The 15464-nt window shown below is 38.4% G+C and overlaps 1 protein-coding gene across 1 annotated transcript in view; it reads left to right on the top strand.

The window, feature by feature from the left end:
- bak1.S (BCL2 antagonist/killer 1 S homeolog) overlaps positions 1–15464 on the top strand; it is a 74908-nt gene that overhangs the window by 10367 nt on the left and 49077 nt on the right. The window contains 1 exon segment of the mRNA NM_001096118.1: positions 989–1052. Coding sequence (NP_001089587.1) covers positions 989–1052 — 64 coding nt within the window.

The raw sequence follows: 15464 nt of genomic DNA, 5'->3' as shown, positions 1-15464 counted from the left end.
AATTTTTCTGGTCATATTTTAAAGGTGGAAAAATCTGAATTTTTAAAGGAGAAAGAAAACTGCTAATAGCTGAAAATCCAAATCCAAAAATACTCCTGTCGAAGTCATGTAAAAGTCAATTGCAGATGGTTCCTTTAACAATTGGAAGATATTTTTTGCCTTCATGATTCTCTATAGTTTTTAATTAAAAAAATAAGAAAAATACAAGTTTTAATAAATATATAAAAATTTGTTATTGGCGTGTTCAGGAGAAATAGAACTTTCCAAATCTCATCTGTGTTCTCATGCATAAAATAAATTGTGTTTCTGATATATGTGTTTGTATTATGGGAAATCTGTTTATTTTTTTTTTGTGGTGCTCAGTTGCAGAACCCCAGGCCGGTGCAGTTTTCTGCTGATAGGATCACCAGCCTGGGGTGTCAGGTAAATACAATCACTTGGGGGTGCCTAACTTTTGGCACCCCAAGTATAAATTGCCTTTCCTACTCCTTTGATGAACAAATAAAAGTGGACATAATACAGAACCCTATGGGACCCACTAAGAACCCTACTTCAAGTAGAGATTGTAGCATTGACAACCACCCTCTTTACATGACCCTGTACCCAGCTTCCTATCCATGTACAACCAACATCACAAAGACCAACAGACCTTATTTCAGAAAACAGTCATTTGAGGGGCATTGTATTGAAGCTTTGGCAAAATTCAAATAGATCATATCTACTGCAAGTCCACTGTCCAACTTGTAACTAACCTCCTCATCATGAAAAGCAATGAAATTTGTCTGACATGACCCATCCTTCATAAAGCCATGCTGTTATACTAATCATAAAGCTATTCACCAGAACATAATTTTGAATGTTAACACAAATTAGTATTATAGTTTGAATGCTTTTATTTTTATGTATTTAGAAGTTTTATATCTTGTTACTGAAGAAAATGAGAATTACAAAGAAATTCATATTAATGATATGATGTCTTTTTTTCTAGGTATCTGGCCTTCTAATGGCAGCTAAAGACGAGCAAGAGTCAGACCAATTGCAAAAATCTGATGGTGAGATATTGTTACGGTACTGCTGTGTACTTTTACAATCTAGGATAAAGAAAAGTTTGTGAACCTCTAGGCTATTCAACTTTTTCGAAAGCTAATTGTAGCTTGTGTGTCAGTCTGTCAGATTGGAGCAGGGGATAGTTGTTTAATGGGTTAAAGAAAGGGTTGGATAACTTTTTACCAAATACAGGGGGATTTAAAGAAGCTCTTAGTACAAAGCTGATCCAGGAATGGTCCAAGTACAACGTTAAAGCCAGAAAGGAATCCTCCTGGAATCTACCATTGCTTATACTTTTTGTAGATGGGTATCCCAGTTGGTACAAAAAGTGAAAACATCACCTGGGTATACAGAGGCATATTTACTATGGAGTTTGAAAAATTATTCTCTGAAATTAATGTAGTTTTCTCTTTATTGCTGTCCCTAAAGGAACAGTAACATCAAAAAATTAAAGTGGTTTCCCCTCTATGGACATCCTTAGAAAATTGGTTTGTGACCCCACATACAGCAGATGCCTTACTCTGGACACAGGCGAACTAGAGACCATTTATCACTAGCCCCACTTTGCGACATACTTTAAGTATCTGGGATACTTAAGCACAATCCTATACACTATTCTCCTTACACCATGGTAACCCAGTTTTTTCATAACCCTCAATTTATCAATTGTGGGTTGCTTGTGAGAAACTTACTTCCTGCAAGATGTCCAGCCACCCTAGACTACTTATGAGAGGTCCATAATCCTCCGGAAGCAGAAGATTTCCGAGCATATCAATTATTCCACTTTTTTACACAATGTTGGTACCAATGTAATCCAGATACTACAGACCTGACCTTTACTGAGAAATGGTGTGTTGATGGGGTTACACCTCTGAGATATATCACATTTCTATATAGATACATTAACTCCCCTAAACCATTACTAGACCTACATTATATACAGATGTAGGAGAATGAACTGGGGAAAACGTTAACAACAGAGACAGAATGGAGTAAACTATGGGATAACCGAAGGAGAAGTTCCAATAACAAAATATTACTTGAATCAGACTATAATGTTCTTTTTTCGTTGGTACCATATATACTCGAGTATAAGCCGAGTTTTTCAGCATCCAAAATGTGCTGAAAAAGTCTACCTCGGCTTATACTCGGGTCAGCGGGCAGTAGCTGAGATTGCAGTCACTTTTAATCATTCCTATACCAACAGTTCACTTGGGGAGAGACTGCAATATCCCACAATGCCCTCTGTTGGTTATATGAAAGAATAACAGTGCGCCCTCTGTTGGTTATATGAAAGAATAACAGTGACTGCAATATCACACAGCACCCTCTGTTGGTTATATGAAAGAATAACAGTGCGCCCTCTGTTGGTTATATAAAAGAATAACAGTGACTGCAATATCACACAGCACCCTCTGTTGGTTATATGAAAGAATAACAGTGCGCCCTCTGTTGGTTATATGAAAGAATAACAGTGACTGCAAAATCACACAGTGCCATCTGTTGGTTATATGAAAGAATAACAGTGCGCCCTCTGTTGGTTATATGAAAGATTAACAGTGACTGCAATATCACACAGCGCCCTCTGTTGGTTATATGAAAGAATAACAGTGACTGCAATATCCCACAATGCCCTCTGTTGGTTATATGAAAGAATAACAGTGCACCCTCTGTTGGTTATATGAAAGAATAACAGTGACTGCAATATCACACAGCACCCTCTGTTGGTTATATGAAAGAATAACAGTGCGCCCTCTGTTGGTTATATAAAAGAATAACAGTGACTGCAATATCACACAGCACCCTCTGTTGGTTATATGAAAGAATAACAGTGCGCCCTCTGTTGGATATATGAAAGAATAACAGTGACTGCAAAATCACACAGTGCCATCTGTTGGTTATATGAAAGAATAACAGTGCGCCCTCTGTTGGTTATATGAAAGATTAACAGTGACTGCAATATCACACAGCGCCCTCTGTTGGTTATATGAAAGAATAACAGTGACTGCAATATCACACAGCGCCATCTGTTGGTTATATGAAAGAATAACAGTGACTGCAATATCACACAGTGCCCTCTGTTGGTTATATGAAAGATTAACACTGACTGCAATATCACACAGCGCCCTCTGTTGGTTATATGAAAGAATAACCGTGACTGCAATATCACACAGCTCCCTCTGTTGGTTATATTAAAGAATAACAGTGACATTCTGCCGCTTTGGCAGAATGTGCGCTGCTGGGAGACAGTGCTGTAGTTGTGTCTAGGCTTATACTAGAGTCAATAAGTTTTCCCAGTTTTCGTAGGTAAAATTAGGTACCTCGGCTTATACGCGGGTCGGCTTATACTCGAGTATATACGGTATGTTATGCCTAGTATTTTAGCATTCATGTACCCAGACCTTAATGGTTGCTTTAGAGCAGTGATCCCCAACCAGTAGCTCGTGAGCAACATGTTGCTCTCCAACCCCTTGGATGTTGCTCCCAGTGGCCTCAAAGCAGGGGCTTATTTTTGAATTCCAGGCTTGGAGGCAAGTTTTGGTTGTATAAAAACCAGTTGCACTTCCAAACAGAACCTCAATGTCAGTTTACAATCCACATAGGGGCCACTAAATGGCCAATCACAGCCCTTACTTGGCACCCCAAGAACATTTTTCATGCTAGTTTTGCTCCCCAACCCCTTTAACTTCTGAATGTGCTCACCGGTTCAAAAGGTTGGGGATCCCTGCTTTAGAGGATGGGCTACACCAGGAACTATGACCCACATATGGTGGGATTGCTCCCGAGCATCTAAATATTGGATACATGTATATAACCTGATATTTGCAGTCGGGGTCGGACTGGGCCGACTGGGAACAGGGAAAAAACCTGCTGGGCCCTGCCCTCGTGGGCCCCGGGCAGGCCAGACACGCTCCCCGATCAGCTGGGCCCATTAAAAAAAATAAATAAATGTGGCGTGGAGTGTTCGAGCATACAAAGCTTGTGTCGCCGTTAAGGGCATGCACTTTGCAGAACCCGGTGGGCCCCCAATGCTCCATACGTTTGCAGTATTGAATGTGAACTTTAAAAAAAATCGTTACGAAGCACTAATGGGAGCACCACCACAAAACACAACAAGGGCACAAAAAGGGTTAATCAACCACATATTCTTAGCTGCTAGACAGGTCTTAGCGAGATCTTGAAAGTTCATATCCATTAATTCTAATCAAGCCTAAAATCGACTGGATATTTGTAAATGAATAACTGACTAGGGCTGCACCGAATCCACTATTTGGGATTTGGCCAAATCCCCGAATCCTTGTTTAAAGATTTGTCCGAATACCGAACCAAATCCTAATTTGCATATGCAAATAAGGGCAGGAAAGGAAAAAAAGGAAAAAAAATCTTCTTTTGTGACGAAAAGTCACGTGGTTTCCCCACCCGCCCTTAATTTACATATGCAAATTAGGAGTCGGATTCTGTTCGGCCAGGCACTAGGATTCGGCCGAATTCTGCTGAAAAAGGCCGAATACAGAACCGAATCCTGGATTCGTGCATACCTAAAATTGACCAACATTGGTATAGATAAATACCCCTCATTCCTAAAAGTGTGGCAACCCTGGATAGACTATAGATATAGAGGGACCCTCTCTTCTCATTTGTTATCACTGTAACTACTGGGAAATAGAATAGAGATCTTTACAAACTGATAATTTATAGAGGCTTAGAAATTGTGAGTCAGCCCACTTTCTAGTTCTTTCTTTTCTTCTTTTAGTTAGATTGTCTTCCTATTTTCATTTTATGTTTCTATTCTATATTATCACTACATATGTTCTATTGTTGGAACTAATTTTCCAGAATCAATACCAGAGTGTACTCTGATAGTGTTATGCGTTCATAAATATGATAAACTGAAATATTGTCAGAATCACTGGATATAAATACCATATGAAACTGTAAACTATTATTGGTAAAACAATAAAAACATATTGATAACAAAAAAAAATGATAGTGTTTTTAAGTTATGAATAAATAATGTAGTGTTGCCCTGCACTGGTAAAACTGGGATGTTTGCATCAGAAAGATTATTATAGTTTATATAAACAAGCTGATGTGTAGCCACAGGAGCAGCCAAGACACAAGTCAAATAGTAGATAACAGATAAGCTATGGAGAATTGCATTGTGTATATATATATATATATATATATATATATATATATATATATATATATATATATATATATATATATATATATATATATATATATATAGTCAAATACAAGAGTCCTCTGCACTCAACCCATTATCAATATATTTAAGACAGCGACATTTTGTGCATACTGCTACTAAAAAATGCCTTACCCTTTAAACAAAACAGGGATTGTTTGTCCATATATTGCAATATATTTAAGTTGGCCAACTACGTCAAAGTCATCCCATATCTGGCCAGTCCTATGCTCAATTTTATCTGATTCATTAAGAATTCTGTTGCTTCATTATACATTTTACAAAGGGACTTGGTTTTACCTGCAACTTAACTTGCTGCTTTCAAAGTAAACCTCCATACTTGGCTGCCCTTTTATTAGACACCAGTGGGATCACCTGACTATAGCTGGGAAGGGTGGGAGCTACAACATGGAGCTGGTCACTGCTCCTGTATAAACTATAACAAACAAGGGAAAGTTGTGCTCACCACTATTTTTTAAAACCATTAGGTGGGGGTGCAATGAGGCTGTGACCACAAAATACATATAGTCAAATACAAGAGTCCTCTGCACTCAACCCATTATCAATATATTTAAGACAGCAACATTTTGTGCATACTGCTACTAAAAAATGCCTTACCCTTTAAACAAAACAGGGATTGTTTGTCCATATATTGCAATATATTTAAGCTGGCCAACTACGTCAAAGTCATCCCATATCTGGCCAGTCCTATGCTCAATTTTATCTGATTCATTAAGAATTCTGTTGCTTCATTATACATTTTACAAAGGGACTTGGTTTTACCTGCAACTTAACTTGCTGCTTTCAAAGTAAACCTCCATACTTGGCTGCCCTTTTATTAGACACCAGTGGGATCACCTGACTATAGCTGGGAAGGGTGGGAGCTACAACATTGTTTGTCCATATATTGCAATATATGGACAAACAATCCCTGTTTTGTTTAAAGGGTAAGGCATTTTTTAGTAGCAGTATGCACAAAATGTCGCTGTCTTAAATATATTGATAATGGGTTGAGTGCAGAGGACTCTTGTATTTGACTATATGTATTTTGTGGTCACAGCCTCATTGCACCCCCGCCTAATGGTTTTAAAAAATAGTGGTGAGCACAACTTTCCCTTGTTTGTTATAGTTTATACAGGAGCAGTGACCAGCTCCATGTTGTAGCTCCCACCCTTCCCAGCTATAGTCAGGTGATCCCACTGGTGTCTAATAAAAGGGCAGCCAAGTATGGAGGTTTACTTTGAAAGCAGCAAGTTAAGTTGCAGGTAAAACCAAGTCCCTTTGTAAAATGTATAATGAAGCAACAGAATTCTTAATGAATCAGATAAAATTGAGCATAGGACTGGCCAGATATGGGATGACTTTGACGTAGTTGGCCAGCTTAAATATATTGCAATATATGGACAAACAATCCCTGTTTTGTTTAAAGGGTAAGGCATTTTTTAGTAGCAGTATGCACAAAATGTCGCTGTATTAAATATATTGATAATGGGTTGAGTGCAGAGGACTCTTGTATTTGACTATATGTATTTTGTGGTCACAGCCTCATTGCACCCCCGCCTAATGGTTTTAAAAAATAGTGGTGAGCACAACTTTCCCTTGTTTGTTCTATATATATATATATATATATATATATATATATATATACTGTACATATATATATATATATATATATATATATATATATATATATATACTGTACATATATATATATATATATATATATATATATATATATATATATATATATATATACAATCCAGAGATTTATCAGCACTCACAATTAAATGGTCCACAAATCTTTCGTTTATATTACAATGGAGAAGCCGCACAGGTCTTAAGAAAATACAAAATTTCTTCATTGTAGAATCACTAACGTTTCGGCTGTGTCTGAACTTTGACAAAAGCTGAGACAGACGAAACGTTAGTGATTCTACTATATGATTCTACTATATATATATGATGTAAATAAATAAAAGCAAATTTTTCTTCACATCAATACAGTGAGTGCTGATCCTTCTTGTTCTATATATCCTGTATTTGATCGTGCACCACGAACCAGTTTAAAGATCGGAGTGCTGGTACTGCGGGACTACATATATATATATATATATATTATATGTATATATATATATGTATGTATATATATATATATATATATATATATATATATATAGTGTCCAGCCAGATCGCAACACCTTAGTAAACGTAGCATTTATTGTTACTGTTAAAACATTCAAATATGTACTTCCGTTTGCAACATTGTTTCATCTTATCTGTACAGAGTCCAGCATTATTAAGTCCAGAGATATATCGCCACATATTTAAGCACCCACGCGACGTTTCGGGAAATCCTCCTTCCCTTTCTCAAGCGTTTCCAGCGTGCAGTGGCGTCTAGGACTCCATAGTTGCATCTAATGCGTCTCTATGCGAGGCGGAAGTAACGTGGCCGATCACTGTGATGACGCGTCTTCATATTGGAGACGCGTCAAACGACGTTCCCGAAACGTCGCGTGGGTGCTTAAATATGTGGCGATATATCTCTGGACTTAATAATGCTGGACTCTGTACAGGTAAGTTGAAACAATGTTGCAAACGGAAGTACATATTTGAATGTTTTAACAGTAACAATAAATGCTATGTTTTACTAAGGTGTTGCGATCTGGCTGGACACTATATATTTATTGAAAGCGGAATTACTCACCGCTACACGGATCAGCACCCTATTCAGGTTGTGACACGGTTTAATTGATTGGTGCATCATAATTGTTGGAATATATATATATATAATATATATATATAATACACATAAGCCATGAATATCCTGTAAATTATATCCTTATAAACGGTGAGTAGTGATGTCATCAGTTATAAACGGTGAGTAGTGATGTCATTTCTGTCACATGACTCACTAAATTTTGTGTATTATAATAAATAAAGTACCCCCAGTTGTAAAATATGAGGATATTAGAAGTTACCTCGGAGTTCCATGACCTGTATAAAAACACTCGGCCTTCGGCCTCGTGTTTTTATATGGTCATGAAACTCCTCGGTAACTAATAATATCCTTATATTTTACAAGAGAGGGTACTTTATTCACTATATATATTCCAACAATTATGGTTTGTTTGCTTCAGCAACAGTACTATAGCATATATATATATATATATATATATATATATATATATACATCTTCCTGAATCTGAGCGTGTGCCCTGACTCTTAACTCCAATAATACTCTAGTGTGGTTTCAATTTCTTGTAGTCTGGTAGAGACAGTGCTGTCCACTGACAAGCCAATAGCAGTGGCATATTCCTATGATTCCATAGAGTTATTTGAGGACAAGTAGAGGCATTTGAGGACAGTTGCAATTTTTTTGGAAACTTGACCTTCAAACCTCTTTCCTTTTTTAGGCAAATATTAACTTGCAGCAATTTGCTCTAAAACCCTCTTGCCAATTTTCAGGTGGAGTAATAACTTTAAATTTAACACCCTTCCCCCTTTTTTAGGAAGAAGGTTAAAGGACAAGGAAAGACTATAAACATCTAATGAATGAGTTCCCCTAAAATTCTGTGTCCATTCTTGAAAAAAGTTCCCTAACCAAATAATCAGGCCTCAAAAAAACAGTGTTGTTATCCGAAATGTGGTCTCCATCTTGGATCTGCTTTGTGACCACATAGCTCCCACAATCCTCAGCACACATGCACAGTTAACACTACCTGTTGCCCCTGATGAGCTTTAAGCACTGCTATTTTTTTAGGTATCAGCAAGCCTGAACTGCGTGTTGTGCACATGCGTTTGGTCTTGGTCTGAGACACCTAGCAAGTGACAACTCATTTACATTTTTCCCCTTCCCTTTTTAAGGTTTAGAGGTCATTTACCCATTAACCAATTTTTTTTGTGAAGGAATAACTTGCCCCTTATTCTGTCCTTTTGCAGGTGGCTTGGTAACTAGCACTAAACTACCTTCCTTTTTTCTGCTTGAGAAGGAACCTTAACTTTAGTTCAGTTTTTCTGTGGTGGGTTTACTCACCTTTCCGATAAGTTGCAACAAAAATTACATTCACACCAGGAAACCATATATAGCAACATATGTTGCTAGCATATGGGAAGGTTTGTTGTATAGAAAATAAAAGGTAAAATTTACCTGTGATTCTAGTTGCTGCTTTCTACCCTTTTCCTCTTAGTGCCATGCCTTATTGTTCGGGTGTCTCAGGCATCCCCTCCCCATATTGAGACTAGGCAGATGTGCAATGTCAGAAAAAGGCACAGACTTGTGCAGTTTTTAAGAAAGGAGAGCCTGCCCAGGTAGGATGTAAGTGAATACAATTCCTACCTCTTTCCTTTTTAGGCAAATAGATATATAAAAACTGGATAAATAGATAGGCTATGCTAAATATGTTTCTATTATATGTAACATGTTTCTATTATAGTTAGTTAGCCAAACATTTAATTTATAAAAGCTGTCTAACGGATGTTTAACATAATAGAACTGGAAACAACTTCCTGCTTTTCAGCTCTACCTAACTGTTAGTCAGACTAGAGTAGTGTTGGGGTGCAACATAGGAGTGGAAGCGTGCCTTTAAACACTCCCCTTACGCTTTCACGCAACTGTGATCTGTCTGCATATAAATTGCTTAGCCAAAGATTGTAATGTTTATGATCTGTACAGGTTAAGTGGTTATTAATCTTCATAATGTATTCCAATGGGAAACCGAACCTGGTTAGGGTGAGATGGACTAAAAGGAGCCAAAAAGCCCTTCACAAGCAATTACATGTAAAGTGAAACCTTCTGAAATCAGAAGGTATTTACTAGTCTCATGCCATACACACAGCACTGCCTAGATACCAAAATTTGAGTTTTAATTCTCTCATAAGGCATCATGGGCGGAGATATGCAAATCACTCCTTTTTAATGTATTCAAGTTACCGGTTAGTTCAGGCAGCAAAGAGGAAGTTCAAATACCGGTATATTGATAAGTAACATCAATTTAGAGCACACCAGGAACTTATTAAGGAAGTCCAATAGTAACTGGAGTATGGGGGCAAAGGCCACCATTTTGGATGCAACATCAGGGAATAATATCCCCTCCCCCAGGGGGGCCATTGGACCACCATGACCAGGTTTCTGTGGAATCCTCCTGAAGAATTCTCACACCAACTGAGGAGCTTGCGCATCAAAATGTTTCACTTAAGAACATTCCTCAAGACTGAAACCTTTCCACTGGATGAGGTATTGTAATGAGCCTCTTGAGTCAAGAATTTTATCAACTTCATACTCTTGCTGGCCATCCACAATGACAGGAGTTGGAGGAGACTGTCCAGAGGAGAAATGGTTAGAAATTGCAGGCTTATTAAGAGACACATGAAACAAATTAGGAATGTGCATCTCAGGAAAAAAATGGCATTAGAAAGCTACTGGGCTAATGATCTCTAGAACAGGGAAAGCACCATTAAACTTAGGCCCAACTTGGGAGAATGAATCTTAAGATGGATATTCTTGGTGGAGAGCCAAACCTTCTCCCAGTCAGAGTACTGAGGAGAAGATTTACGCTTCCTATCACGCTTTATTCCTCTACACAAACTCCCATCTGCTGTGGAACTGTCTCAACTCTCTATTCATCACATTTTACTCCATGGTTTTCCCAGTAGAGATTGTGTCTGACAGAGGCATAGTTCTTTTAGGCCATTGAACTCTTCTCCAAACCGGATTAAGTAGAATTCTAGATTGTAGACATGTGAGCCACTTGATAATGGACTGCTGGAACATCAGGAGGGGGGAAGTCCTGGGGAAAGGCTTGGGGTTATTGACCATAAACACATAAGAAAGGTGATCTTCCAGTAGAGGCATGAGAGGCATTGTTATGAGCAGATACTGCCCAAGGGAGAATGTCGGACAAATCATCCTGGCAAAGAGACACATGACATCTTGAAAATTGATCACCCCTTCAGCAGCTCCATATGACTGGGGGTGATTAGCAGAGGAAGATTGGAGAGAGGAACAATGTTGGAATTCCAGAATTTGGAAATCAATTGGGAGCCTCTGTCAGACACAATCTCTACTGGAGTCAAAAAATGTGATGAGGTAGGGATTGTAGTTGAGACAGTTCCACAGCAGATATGAGTTTGTGTAGAGAAATGAAATGTGCCATCTTACTTAAGCAGTCCTTTACCACCCATATGACTGTGTTGCTCTTGGAAGGTAGTAAGTCAACAATAAAGTCCATAGCTAAATGAGTTCACGGCCGAGAGTGAACTGGAAGAGGCTACAATAATCCACATGGGAGAGAGTGGCTAGGTTTGAAAGAGGAGACAGAGCAGGTTGCAACAAAGTCTTTGACATCTTTCTGCATCGAAGGCGACCACAGTAATTTTCACCCCAGGATGACTGGCTTGCATGGAACTGTGGGTCTGCTGTAGAATCAAAACTGAAGGGAACATAAGCCATGCCAATAGGGGTGAAGAGGATTGAGCAACTTGAATCTGAGAAGCAAATTGTGTTAGCAGAGAAGTAATAATCCTGCCAAATGGAATAATAAGATTGTTTTTGTCACAGTGACGATCTTTATTTATGAAGCTTCGAGCGAGTATGTCTGCTTTTTTATTCCTGGAGCCACCAAGTAATGACTAAATTCAAGTGGGAGAAAAAGAGTGCCCACCGAGTGATGCTACCACAGTGCTGGAATTGGTTCTATTTCTGCAGATGGAGTACTTAAGCTGGTAACTGTATGAAGATGGCCACAAAAATAATCACTTCCTAGGTTTACCTATGGTCACATGGTACAATATGGCAACATAAGAAAGATAAAAGCAATGCACATATACATCAACTAAACCAGTACAAACAATACAACAGTGCTGGAGGCATAACATTTAACTATTTTTTGTAGCTAATGCTTGAATGACTAAAGAGACTCCGTAGCCCTCAGGGTGGTCATTAAACTTTATAAGTCCTTTGATGACTTATAAAGAAATTGGCAAAGTACATTGTGGCCTGGTTTAATAGCAGGAGCAGAAGGTAGATTAGTGTAATAGTGAGAATGTGGTGTATAATCAGACCTGTCTGAAGGTTCTCAGATGGAGTACTTGAGCTGTCATTTCTTGGGTTTACACATGGTCACATAGTACAATATGACAACCTAAGAAAGTTAAAAGCAATGCACATAAACATCAACTAAACCAGTAGGTGGTCCTATACAAACAATAAAGCAATGCTAGAGGCATAACATTTAGATTTAGCTCTTTTTTGTAGCTAATGCTGGCATGGCCATTTAAAGAGGCAAGCACTGGATCTAAGGCAATGTTAAAGTCTCTGCCTACAATTAAAGGAACCGTAATACCAAAAAATAAGTAATTAAAATATAATGTCCCTGCTACTGAAACACTACTATAGTTCATACAAACAAGCTGCTGTGTAGCCATGGGGACAGCTGTTTAAGGCTCAGCTTACAGATGCACTTTGTAGAATCCCATTGTATTATATTACAGAGCTTATCTTTTATCTGCTGAGTATCCTGTGCTTTTTCTCCTTTTTCAGCTGAAAGGAGACAAATAGGATAAATGAAAAACCCCTAATTTTGTAGGCACTTATAAGCAATATATGGTGTTGCTTTTACATGGTGCTAAAAATTAATATTATCTTGAAAAATAGCCCCTAGATTGGAGCACCCTATAGATGTTCTCTGGTCCCTGTCTGTGTTTCATATGAGGGTGGGCGTGTTCTAACTGTCCCTGCCAGAAGCATAGTAGGAGTGGGACAGCCAATCACAGCACTGCAGCCACACAAGCACAGACAGGCTTCAGTTGACTTGGGGCAGCTGGGAAATTGACAATATGTCTAACCCCATGTCAGATTTCAAAATTGAATGGAAAAAAATCTGTTTGCTCTTTTGAGAAATGGATTTCAGTGCAGAATTCTGCTGGAGTAGCACTATTAACTAATTCATTTTGAAAAAAATGTTTTCCCATGACAGTATCCCTTTAAGGAGCTAAATGCGTGGCTCAAGTCCTTGTGTAGGAAGGTAGGGTATGGGTTCCTAGAGCCCTGGGCTGATTTTTCCTTGTCGTACAATCTATTTAGTCGTGAAGGCTTTCACTTCAATGGAAGGGGGTCCACTGTGCTTGGGGAAATAATGGCTAAAAGGTAAGAGTAATGTTTAAACTAGGCAAGGGGGGCTGGGTGAGCAAAAGAATTATAGGGATGCTAGGGTAGACAGGCCAGTGGGGTTAGTAAGGGGTCATGGAGGAGGAGTGAGGGGGGCATACAGTTTACCAGCTAAGGAGGTCCCTCTGTTACAAGGACAGGCTAATGCTAACTTAAGATACAATTCTCCATTAAGTAATGTAAATTACAAAAGGAAAAGTAGTGACCTTCACTGTATGCTGGCAAATGCACAGAGTTTGTCATTTAAAATGAGAGAGCTAGAGTTTATTGCATGCTCTAAAAATTATGATATAATTGGTATCACTGAGACCCGGTGGTGTGACTGGGCTGTGAATTTAAATGGTTACGCCCTTTTTAGGAGGGGCAGAAGGATTAAAAAGCCATGCACCTTAAGAAATATCCATTGATGCCACTGTGGGGGGGGGGTAGAATCCCTATGGGTAGAGATTTTAACAGGGCAAAAGGTTACAAGGAAAATGATCATTGGTGTATGCTACAAACCACCTCATATAAGTGACGAGAATTAAGCTACTTTTGCAATAGTAATTCATAGCTAGGTCAAGTTAATATTATGGGTGACTTTAATTTTTCAGACATTGACTTGGGAAATGGGGTTGCCAAGTCAGAAAAAGTTAACAGGTTTGTAAATATGCTGAATGACAACTTTTTATTTCAGCTCATTCAAGAACCAACTAGAAATCAGTCTCTTTTGGAACTTGTAATAACTAATAATATGGAATAATGGAATTTATCTCTAGTAAAGGCTAATCACAGAGGTAAGCTCTTTTAGTACCCTGGGATGAATACCATCTGGTCCTGAACATTTGTTTATTTTTACATGTTCAAGTCTTAATTTAATTTCCTCTTGTGTGAACCATGCATCATTGGTTGTTTTACTAGAATTGGGACTATTAAGAAGGAAACCTTTATTAGCTGGTTCATAATTTGTGTAGATAAACAAAAAATAACAGTTTATTAAGGGTCCCACCCCTTCCTGATTCATTTCTATTGTTGCTATTTACATATTTAAAAAGTTTTTCATTCTTTTACTTCTTGCTGCAATACTCATTTCCATCTCAATTTGATTTTTTTTTGCATGATTTATTGACCCTTTTGTACCTGATAAATGTTTTGTTGCAGCTTAAAGTGATACTGACATGTTCCTATAAAAAAAGGAACGTGTCGGTATCAGTGAAAAGAAGCTGCACGCAAACTATAAAAGCTGCCCAAAACTGCCCCAAACCCGGCGATCCTTGGTAACGGCGACCCTCCAACACCATTAAATCATCTTACTGAGTAGTTTGTCACGCTAGGCTGGGGGTGCAGCGCGATCCCTCCATAGGCTGGAGTCCTTTTTTCATTTGTAATTAGCCTATGGAGGGATCGCGCCACCCTCAGCCCAGCATGATTAAATCAATGAAGCAAGATGATTTAATGGTGTCGGAGGGTCACCGTTACTAAGGTTCAACGGGCTGGGGGCAGCTTTGGGGAGCTTTTAGCTGATATATATTAATTGAATGCCTTAAAACCATGTCTTTTCTTACCCATCTCAACACCAACACTTCTATCAAGCCACAAAGGTTTTGTTTTAAGACAAATTTCCTTGCCTACAAAGGGAAAATACTGATTTATATTTATTAAGCAGCATTTTAAAGACATCCCATGTTTGTTCTGTGTTTAACCCTGTGAAAAGCCTTTGCCAGTTAATATGTTGTAGAGATACCCTTATACTGTCAAAGTGTGCACGTCTAAAATTTAGTGTTTTAGTTGCTCCCTTAAAGAGTTGTCTCTGCAACATAATCTCAAAGGAAACTGTTATGATCACTATTCCCTAAATGCTGACCCATGCAATTGCTAGAGATCTGTATTATTAGTTATTAGTTCCTAGAAGTAGGCTAGAACTTTTGTACATTATGTTTTGGTTTTCTGTAGCAGCCCAAGGCAACCACAGCCCTTTAGCGGGGCAGATCTGTGCCTCCAAAGAAACCCCAGCAGCTTCCCGTCTTTGTTTCTGTTGGTTCACTGTACATGCTCTGTAATGATGTC

The sequence above is a fragment of the Xenopus laevis genome, chromosome 2S, assembly GCF_017654675.1.
Source record: "Xenopus laevis strain J_2021 chromosome 2S, Xenopus_laevis_v10.1, whole genome shotgun sequence".
In the NCBI taxonomy this organism is placed as follows: Eukaryota; Metazoa; Chordata; class Amphibia; order Anura; family Pipidae; genus Xenopus; species Xenopus laevis.
The sequence above is the reverse complement of the archived record's forward strand: the minus strand, read 5'-3'. Positions and strand labels throughout refer to the sequence as shown.